At 44.4% G+C, this 11,171-nt stretch overlaps 1 protein-coding gene across 2 annotated transcripts in view; it reads right to left on the bottom strand.

Moving 5' to 3' along the window:
- Hook3 (hook microtubule tethering protein 3) overlaps positions 1-10,621 on the bottom strand; it is an 83,715-nt gene extending 73,094 nt beyond the window's left edge. For both annotated transcript variants that reach the window (XR_012911847.1, XM_075986435.1), the window contains exons 1-2: positions 10,366-10,621; positions 1,022-1,107 (exon numbers count right to left, since the gene is read on the bottom strand). Coding sequence is in view for 1 of the 2 variants with exons in the window: in XM_075986435.1 (XP_075842550.1) it covers positions 1,022-1,107; positions 10,366-10,422 (143 nt within the window). In the remaining variant the exon portion in view is untranslated. The remainder of the gene's footprint in view (positions 1-1,021; positions 1,108-10,365) is intronic.
- Positions 10,622-11,171: the final 550 nt, after the last annotated feature.

The raw sequence follows: 11,171 nt of genomic DNA on the forward strand, positions 1-11,171 counted from the left end.
ATCTTAGTTGCTAGGATGCAAGAAAGAAAATAAGCTTCCTGGCTCTTCATAGATTTTAACAAATGTAGATAGTGTGTTTCCAGGACAGAGGAGGTCATAATCAAATACACATAAGGTACTACATAGTTCAGAGTATAATAATACAGAAAGTATAGGGAACAAAAAAATGTACGACAATTGCTATATCACACTGTTGGTCAGGGAAGAGCTCAGTGCTAAGATTAGAGTGGTATTCTACCAGAGACAGCATTCTCAAGTTGTCCTATAATGACAAAATCTGGTTATCAACCTCTCATTGTTGCTTACAGTTGTCATTCCACATGCAACTCAAGTTTATATAATCTTTTTGTTATAGTTCAGAATTGAAATGATCCCCAAAGGTGCATGGTGGCTTGTGACTTGTACTGTTAAGATGGTGGATGTTTTATGAAGTAAGGCCTCTGTAAGAGGAAGCTAGATTACTGAAGGCTCACCCTTGAAGGAACTTCATAGGGCCTCTACGACATCCTGTCTTGTTTCTTCTTTTAAAATGTACTTTATCATCATACGTTTTGTTTGAATTTATGTATGTGTACTATATGCATGCCTGGTGCCCGGAGGCCAGAAGGGGCACTGAATCCCCTGGACCTGGAGTTACCAATGGCTGTGAGTCACCACGTGGGAGCTGGGAACCAAAGCTGAGTCCTCAGCAGAAACAAGTGCTTTTAAGCACTAAACCATCGCTCCAGCCCGATTTGCTTCTTGACTTCTGTGAGGGAAGCTGATTCTTCTGCCAATGCTCGCAACATGGTATTGCCTTGTCAGAGGCCCAAGAGCAATGGCTGAAATACCCAAAACTATAAACCAAAAACAAAACTTTCATATGAATAGATCATCTTAGATATTCTGTCAAAGATAGAAAACCAAAAGAAAGAAAGACAGACAGAAAACCAAATCTCACACTTTAACTTTTTTAATCCTTTTCAATTCAAGAAAGGCTTATATGTAAGACCATAAAAAAAGACAAGCAATTTATTCTTACATCTTTTGAAGAACCTGGGACATCACCACCCCATTTGTTAAATCTTCCACGGTCTGACATGGTGTATCCACATTAAAGGTCTGGATCTGAAGGAAGAAAAGAGCCAATGGTTAACTATATTAAGATTTCTTAGGGTTTGTGTGTGTATGTGTCTGTGTTGTGCATGCACATGTGTGTATGATTATTTCATAATGAGATAAAAATTTTAATAATCATAATTTCCCCCATATAAGCAAAAGAGAAACTGTAGTAGATACTGGCCAACCCTCATCACACTACTCACAGATGTGATCAAGAGGATGATGGTGACTTCAGCCCCTCTAACAGTGATGACTGACTCAAGCCTAATAAGGGCCAAAACAGTATGGACCAATGTGCATGTGTGAGGGCAGGTGTGTGTCACAGTGAACATGTGGCAGGCAGAGCACACTTGTGGGAGCTGGTTTTCTCCTTCTACCAGGTGGGTCCACAGACTGAATGCAGATCATGAGGCTTGGTAACAGACACCTTTATTGACTGAGCCATCTCATCACCCAGAAATAAGTCTTAAGGGTTATGTAATGGACAACAGAAGACAGAGAGGAAGGATTCAAAGAACTAAGTATTTGAGATAAATTTTGATAAATTTTAACCACTGAACTTAAAAATGTGAGATCTCCTATTATAAAGAATTTATCTTTTAAGCCTAGTAAGGTTGAGATTTCTGATACTCAAAGGCAAAAATATTTTTATATGGATACAGAATTCATATTTATCATCATTAGGTTGGATATTCAATTCATTCCAGTTTCAAATATATACTGAATCACAACTAACTTTGTACTGATTAAGAGAAATTTAAGAAATGAACCCAAGAAGGGCCTAAGGGCACACACCTGTAATTCTAGGACTTGGAAAGTAGAGGCAGAAATTCAGGGGATCAAGGCCACCTGAGACCAAAAAAAGAAATACAGCCAACAGTTATCAGCCACTGACAAACCCGGGTTTAAAAGGAAGTGAGTCAATGAGGATAAAGAGATGAAGGACATCCTGATACAGATCTTTTAATTTGGTGGAAATATTGTGGGGTGTATGAACACAGATTTCCATTGAGAAGATATGTTGTAGGAATGAAAAGAAGCCTGGTATAGATAGGTGGAAATTATGGGAAGAAAGGAAAAAAGGGTATATAAAACACGTGAAGAACTAAAGAAAGAAGGATCTTTAGGCAAGACTCGATAAGCCACATCTGTAATTATCTTAAGAGTAATGGTAGTTTGTAAGAAAATGATTTGAAGCAAGAAAGTGAGACCCAAACTGTACAACCCAAACTGATGTAATATGAAGGAAATGCTGGAGGGAAAGAGGCAGGAAAGCCTGCTGTGGCATTCCTTTAACACTGATGAGGCTAAACTAGAGAGCAACAACAGAAATACTGAGATAACACCCAGGTGAGCACCCTTCTTTTTATTTATTGGGTTAGGAAAAAAATTGCCAAGTTAAATAAATATTCATTTTTAAATTTTTTAAAATACACATTGCTATATAAGCCATGAAGCAGTAAACTGCGACTAAAAATGGGTATATCTATCTGCTTCTCTGTACCATACTATCCATAATGTCGGGGTCTCGTGTAGCCCAGGCTAACCTTCAATTCATTACGTATCAGGTCATGGTGACCTTGAGCTCCTGATTCTCCTGCCTCTACTCCCAAGTGCTGGGAGAACTATTAACAGTGCAGTAATAACTTCCTATTTTATATAGGGCAGGAATCGTTCAGATGAAGATGGTTATGGCAGCAGAAGCAGAGGGATTTGTCACTACTTATAGGAAGCAGTTTTTAGTCAGACATAATTTTGGGAGATAAGAAGGTCCTAACTTAAATACATACAGAGTTTGGATTTTAAAAAAGTTAGCAAATAAGCCAAGCATGGCAGCATACACTTTTAGTTCCAGTTACTGAGGAGGGTAACGCAAGAGGATTGATTCTAAGTTCAATGCCAGCCCTGAAATATAGTGAGGATCCGTGGGAGAGGATGATGATGAAAATGAGTAACAGGAACAAATGAACCAACATCTCAGGTCTGATTTTAAACTTTATTCCACCCGCAGCTGCCTCCACGCTGGTACATTAAAAAAAAAAAGTAGTACCCATTTTAATTTTCTAGGTGCTAAATTAATGGTCCATTTAAAAGCTATCTCTTTTTGTAGGTTTATACATGGAAAAAAAGAGATGAAACAGTGACAATCACATATTACATCTTAATCGCTTGGTACAACATCTCAAAATAAGGGGCTTACTGATTAAGTTCAGTGAACACTGCTTGGAATGTCATGAATCAATTCCAATCCTTAATTTTACTACTAATTTATCATATAGCCTGGGATATTTTACCTAATCTCTTTTAATATCAGTTTTTTTCCATATAAAGATGGGGGGGGACAATTCTGTATTCTGTCAATTATGTTTTAAATAAACGCTGATTGGTCAGTAGCCAGGCGGGACAACCAGACAGGAAGTAGAGGCAGGGCAAGGAGAACAGGAGTATTCTGGGAAGGAGGAAGCCCATTCCTCCACAGTCCTGTCCAGACACTGAAGAAGCAGTATGTGACCTGCCCTACTGAAATAGGTACTGAGCCATGTGGCTAACATAGATAAGAATAATGGGTTAATATAAGTTATAAGAGTTAACAAAAAGCCTGAGCAAACGTGCCAAGCAGTGTTTTAATGAATAGTTTCTGTGTGATTATTTCGGGGCTAAGCTAGCCAGGAGGCCAGGGCCAAAAGCAGGCCCTCATGTTATGGGGGGGGGGGGTATTTATATTAGCAGTTTCCAAGTCTAGGTGTACATGATAGTCATCTGTGTAGTAATATTTTATGTTTTAACAAATAAAGCTTGCCTGATGATCAGAGTGCAGAGCTAAGCCACTAGAGGCAGACAGTGGGTACACATACATTTAATCCCAGGACTTGGGATCTCTCTTAGTTTAAGGCCATGCTGGGCTACAAAAGATTCAATCTGTTTAAGAAAAACATAGTTCATGCAAAAGTGATCCCAGCACTTGGGAATCCCATGCTTTTAATCCCAGACAGGAGTGATATGGCTGGGCTGAAAGAGGAATATAAAATGGGGGCGGGGCAGGAGACAAGAGCTAGTGCAGTCTGAGGTTTGCTGGAGAAAGATGGAGTCTGGAGATGCAGTCTGAGGACAGGATCATTCCTTCGGTCTGAGCACTGGTAGAGGTAAAAGAACTCTCTAGTTCTGGCCTCTCTGCTTCTCTGATCTTTTCTATATCTTACTCTGTGTTTTATTATTAAAATCAACTAGAATCCATGCTACACACCTGGGAAGTTTTCATTTTGGAAACACATTTCTTAGCTCCACCAAATGAATCCTGTATGATGTGTTTAGAAAGCTAGAATTTCTTCTCTCTTTTTCTGTCATTCCCCCTCTCTGTGTGTGTGTGTGTGTGTGTGTGTGTGTGTGTGTGTGTGTGTGCGCACGTGCACACAAATGTTGCTGGAGGATTGAACCTTGCATGCTAGGTATAGCTCTACTACTGAGCTATATCTCTACATCTTTTCAAATTCTGAGATTTCTCTCTTTCTTTTTTTATCTCTTTCTTTCTCTTTCTCTCTTTCCTTCTCCACCCCCACCTCTCTCTAGGAGTGTTTTCCACACTTGTATGTGTACTGTGTGCATGCAGTGCCCTCAGAGGCCATCATGTCTCCTAGAACTGGAATTATAGACAACTGTAAACCACCATGTAGGTGCTGGAAATTGAACCTAGGTCCTCTACGAGAACAGTCAGTGCTCCTAACTGCTGAACCATCTCTCCTATCCTCTTTTAAATGTCTGAAACAGAATCTTGCCAATAGCCTTGAACTAACTCTGTAGTTTCTACAAACTGTCAATTTGTAATCCTCCTGCCTCAGCCTCCTGAGTAGCTGAGATTACAGCTCTGTGCAAACAAGTTAATCTTTGTTAATCGATTTTAACAAATGCATCAAATAATCCTTATGTACCTAGGCACTAGTTTTAGCATCTGGAACCCTCTGAAGTACTACCAAGGTTAAGGAATGAATGTAAGCTCTTATCCATCCTACCCCAGCCTGGGAATGGAACTCAGAGTCTTGTCCATGCAAGGAAAGTGTTCTAGTACTGAGTTAACATTCCTACTCAGGGTTACAAAATCGCTCCTGGTCAATCAGAAGAAACAATTCAATAAAACAAATAGGTTTTTTTCTTTTTTAATTTTTATTTTTTTTATTTATTTGAGACAGAGTTTCATGTATCTGAGGCTGGCCTGGAACTCACTATTGAAGACAACGATGACTCTCTAATCCTCCTGCCTCCGCTTCCTGATTGGGAGAATTAGAAGTGGACTGCTGAGATTAAGGGCGTGCACCACTGCCACATCTGGTTACACACTGCTAACCCAAGCTTTGTGCAAGTACTCCACAAACTGGGCTACATGCTCAGTCCAAAGGAAGGAATTATAAAGAAAGAGTAATTTGACAGACTATGTGTACCCACCCCAGGACTCAGAGCTAAATTTTCACTTTGATTTTTAAGATTCTAAATAATTGTTTTCTGTTTTAGCCCTTCAGGTACATAGGTACTTAGGAGAGCTTGAGAATGTTCCCCTCTGCTTTTAGAACTGACAGAGATCTCAACTAAGAAATAAACTTATAGTTGAGACATTTCAGGATAGTAATATAGTAACACTGAAAGATAACTGCACTGAACTGTGTTAAATCACAAATTCTATCTGAAGGGCCACAACCTTTCTTGTAATTTCAAGAAGCTCTGAGAACACATTCCACCCTCCTCCCTCAAAAGCATCGGAAGAGTAAAGCATGAGATCATGTGGAATCAGCAACTTTAGGCAGTGGTTCTCTCCAGGAGGGATTTTTTTGCTCCCTAAGAGAGTCTGGAATGGTGACGTAAGTACTGTTATTTCATAATCAGCAATGGCTCTTATTAAATACCCTAAAATGCACACAACAGTGCCCCTAACAATTAGTCCAAAATATCAAACAGCTGTGAGCTTAAAACCTGCTCTAGCACAATGTTTCTCAAACGCTGTCTTGGGGTTCCTAACTACATATCACCTGGGACTGTAACAGAAATGCAAATTTCAGATCCTGTCTCAGACCTAGAAACTCTGGCCCCAGGGCCTAATAAACTGGTTTGATAAAGGTTCCAGGTGATGTTGATCAGTGATAATGTAGAAGAACCATGCAGGAGCCAGCAACATGCTACTCAGACTTTTCCCCCAAGGGCTTTAAACTTTCGTACACCAGAAATGTCTTTATTCTCCCATTAGAGGATCAAATTTGTTGGTAGGATGGAGTTAGACAAAGGTGGGAAAACAGAATGGGAGGGATTCTAAATGTTAGTTGCATTTCATAGGCTCCCAAAAAAGTAATGTGAAGATAAGGACATCTAAAGACTGAGGCGTGTCACAGAAGTGAACCACAACTACGGTTCTTTTCCCATTAGTCTGATGTCATTATCTGATTGTATTTTAGATTCTTTCTCTTTAAATATGTTTTAAGACTAAGTATAAGTCTGCGACTGTTTTGCCTGAATGTATGTATGTGTACAAGCATGCCTGGTGCCTGTGGAGGTCAGAAGAGGTTATCGGATCCCCTGAACCAGGGCTGTGGATGGTTGTGAACCCACTGTGTGGGTTCTAGGAAACAAATCAGGGTCCTCTGCCAGCACAACAAATGCTTGTAACTGTGGAGCTCTCTCTCCAATCCCTCTAGTTTCTTTCTTGCGTTCAGGTTTCTTGGGTAACTGACTGGAATTATATATCTCAGGTGTACAGTACACACACAAGGCCCCAGGTTTAAAATTCAGCACCATAAAACAAACAAACTAATTAAGACCAGGGAGAGTGCAATCTTTTCATCCTGATTCATGCAGAGTTCAAGAAGCTGGGCTTGGGCAGTACCAGATTTGGTTCCCCAATTTAAGCTGCTAGTCACGGGGAATCCCATGGGTCCATAAAACAATACAGGTTACTGTTACTGCCCTTGGTTACCCACCAGAACTTGGAAGTAAGACCCTATTGCTAGAGACACTACATTCTTGAGTCACAGGTTGTGGAGAAATCAAACTGGTGTTGACCTTGAAGCTTACTCCCTACTGGCTAGTTCTCAGAGTGCTGGATGGTGCTATATGGGCTGCTGGGAGAGAAATGCAATCAACAGTCTTACCCAGCTGTGAACCCTGCAAGTTATAATGACAAACAGACTGGCAAAAATATGCCCACTGGTGCAACAGTGGCATCAGTGTTAAGGGACTAAGCAATCGCTTACTGGTTGGACACAAGGGTCACTCCACAAACCAGAATTCATGCTTTGTGCTGTTAACTGGGACAAGAACATGTGGTTGTGTAGGTCACAGACTCTAGGAGAGAACTTACTATTATTTTGCCAAACGGACATTGTATCTGCCTTCTAAACAATTATCTTTATACCCGTTGAATAGTGTAGCTCTTAACACGAATCGGAGAAGCTTACTTCTGTAGTAGGGGGCAATTAATGTGGAGACTCACAACTAATCAAGAGTGCAGAGAATAGAAACCGGAGTGTTCGACCCTAAATGGCACATCTGTGTCACAGTCCCTCTCCTAAGACTCAAGAGATCATTGCGGGGGGAGAGGGCACAAAGACTCTAGATCAGAATTTGTGGAGAACTGCTGCAAAAATAAAAAAGGGCTTTCTGGATATGACAGGGATGGCACACTTAAGACTCTACAATGGCTATGCTGTGGCTGTATGCCCAAGATCTGCACAAGATCAAGTTGGCCAAAATTCTAAATGAATGAGAAGAAGTCATGTTTCTGAGAAGCTACTGGCAGTGCATAGCTGCTGGAGGAGGAAGGGTCAGCTGTTCCCTCAGGGTGCTGAGCCTAGGTTGTCACGCTCCAGTAGATGGTCCTATATCCATTATATATATAACACTAAATGGATTCAATAGGTTAAAAAAGAAAAAAAACAGTATATGAGCTTGGGAGGGACAAGTGGTGGTGCAATACAGAGCTGGGGGGAGGAGTAAATCCGATCAAACCCAAATAATAAGAACTGACTCCTCTAAATTATTCAATGCCTTCCACGAAAGGGATATGATACATCTGTGTGCACACTCCCACACACAGAAATACTAAAAATTTAAAACATAAAATTATTACTGGTAAAAACAAGCAAAGGCTACTGAAATGGTTCAGTGGGTGAGGGTGCTTACCACAGCAGTCTTCTGACTTGCAACCTGAGTTTGTTGCTTGGAAAAACATGGAAGGGGACCAACTCCAAAAGTTGACTCCTGACCTCCATATGCATGTGGTGGCAACTGTGCCTATATTCACACATCACAATCACACACATGATAATATAGCTTCAGGTTCAAGGAGTAGGAAAAGGAGATAAGGGGTAAATTATATACTGACTGCGTATAAAACATTTTCCATCTTTTTCATGCCAGGAGGTGGTGGCACAGGCCTTTAATCCCAGTACTTGGGAGGCAGAGGCAGGTAGATCTTTGTGAGTTTGAGGACAGCCTGGTCTACAGAGCAAGTTCTAGGATAGCCAGGGCTACAAAATGAAACCTTGTCTTACACCAAACCAAACCAAACCAAACCAAACCCAAACACTTTCCATCTTTTCGATTCTTCCTGGTTTAAATAGTAACCTGAAAGTTGGCTGAGGCTTAGGTGAGTGTACAACCTAACACCATCCTGTACCTGGAGCACAGCAGTGACACTTATCTTCCTGTTTGAAGTTAGAACTTAGAGCATGTTAACTATGCACTATGACAAACATCCTGAAATTGCAAGAATGCTCTAACACCAAACCAAATCGTAGAACTCTGCATTGTATAGTCTATGTTCCAAAGGACAAAACTGGATTCATGACATACCCAGACTATAAAAAACTCCAAGCTGGGTGTAGTGATGCAGGCTTATAATCCTAGTACTCAGGAGACTGAGGCAGGAAGATTGCTGCAAATTCAAGATCATATAGTTCAAGGCCAAAACGGGCTACACAGCAAGATCCTACCTCAAACACATGCACATCTTTAGGCTCTCCCTTAATTACATTTATGACAACCAACCTAAGTCAACAGTTCACAAACTCCTCAGTAGTGTCCCTGCACAAAATGGGACAGCTGACTTCCAGAGATCGGACCCTCTAACCCATGACACTGTTCAACAGAATTTCTTTCGATATTTGCACTTTACCTTTAAAATGAATAAATGCGGAGGTGAAGAGCACAGTACTAGAGCCTTCACTTAGCACGCAGGAGGGCCAATCACCACCAGCTCCCCCGATAAGCAAACAAAATTAACACTCGCCATAGTAACCTCTGTCAATAGATCTGTGTTCTTCTAAAAAGGACAGTTAATCTGGTTTAGCCATAAGTAACACAAATGTTCTCAGTGGGATACTTGGTTTATCCCATGGCTCTGCATATGCCCGTACCCACTTCCAACCAGTTTACGCAAAACAGAAACAAACACGGGTTAACCGCCCAGCTATTGAAAAGGGCCGCTTAAGCCATGACTGACTATTGACATTAAAATCCAAAGTATTTACTTTAAGATTCGATAACCTTAACCCTTATCAATTCCAAATTAGAATCTCACATTGCTTTTTAAAAATGTGTTTCAGTCCCATTACTAATCCCTAAATCTCCTCCCCCCGGGCTTAAAATTGTTTATTCTCGATCCCTTTTATAAGTAGCATCACATCGTTTACTTTCTAACAGTCAAAAATGCATCTCGCATTCCAAATGTTCTGCCTCTGGGTGATTCTTCATGTTCTGTCTACCCACCCTCTAATGTACTATTTTCCAATGGGCAGGGCTTCATCCCCAAGGGGCTGCGCTCTATCCTGGCTGAACGCTACAACAAAGGCGAGCAGCATCATAACCAGGGGTCCCGAGTGCCTCTACCGGGCGCCCAGGCAGAACCGACGCTTTGGATCACTGGGAGCTCGAGAGCGAAGCGCCAGCGTCTCAGCACGGCAAACAGTCCTAATTACAGTGTCGCCTGCACCCCATCATTAGCCCCCACCGGGCAGGTTTCCTCTCGGACAGCAGCCAACAGCTCGGGCCGGACAAGTTCCTCCTGGACCCTGGGCCCAGCTTGCCCGAGCCCGGCCGCTCCCTGCTGACCCTGACCCGGCCGCGGCTGTAGACGCGGCCCGCACCGGCTCCTCAGCTCCGCCCGTCCCAAGCCCCGGATGTGACGGCAGGTCGCCCTGGGCGCTCGCCCCTCGGGACGAGCACCGGTGTCCGTGGGGGGGAAAGGTTGCGGAGTTTTCCCACCGGCCCGCTGGCCCCAGCACGTACCCAAGTGAGCAGGCTCTCGCACAGCTCCACCCGCTCCACCGACTCCACGTTAAACATCTTCCTGAGGTGGCCGCAGCGCCTCCCCGACCAACCAGAAGCCGCGGCCGTTCAGCTCGGCTTTGAGTCCGAAAGGTCGGGCAGCCGACCGGCGTCTGGCGAACCTTCTCTTCCGTCCGGCCGCTCCCGAGGCGCGGACGCTGGCAGGAGCTCCGCACTGTCACCGGCCCCTCCTTCCCGTGCTCGGGGACGCGCGCGCGCCCTGCGCGCCCCCGGCGCCGCCCGCCCACGCCCTCCTGCGCGAGCGCCGCCTCGCGCGAGCCGAAGCCCGAGCGCCACTGCGCACGCTCGCTCCGCCCCGCCCCGTGGGGCGCGCTCCCGACACCCGTTCCCCCTGCGCGTGGGCGCGCGCCCCAGCCGGGCCCTGCGACGGCGGCCGGTGGCGTTGCTCTCCAGCCGCCTGGGGCGGCTCTCCGGGGAGCTCTGCACTGCGCGTGCGCCGACGCCGGCGCTCTGGCTTCAGGAGCGGCTGGCCTGGTGGCTGCCCGAGAGGAGTAGCTAGGCAGTCCCCGGAAATGAACTCTGTTCGGTCACACGGACTGGCGCGGTAGTTCCTCCGCCGCGAAGAGGTACGCGCATCCCCCAGTCCTCCCCCGGCCGCGAGCGTGTGCCGAGGCCACGCCCCCGCAGAGACCCGCCGGGGGCGCGCACGGCGGGGACTCGGCGCGGTGGGGCTGCGGGGCCGCGTGCCTCGGCGCGAGGGTGGGCTCCGCGCGCCACCTTCCCCCGGAAGCCTGCGCTCAGCCCTG

The sequence above is a fragment of the Microtus pennsylvanicus genome, chromosome 9 (genome assembly GCF_037038515.1).
Source record: "Microtus pennsylvanicus isolate mMicPen1 chromosome 9, mMicPen1.hap1, whole genome shotgun sequence".
Taxonomy (NCBI): domain Eukaryota; kingdom Metazoa; phylum Chordata; class Mammalia; order Rodentia; family Cricetidae; genus Microtus; species Microtus pennsylvanicus.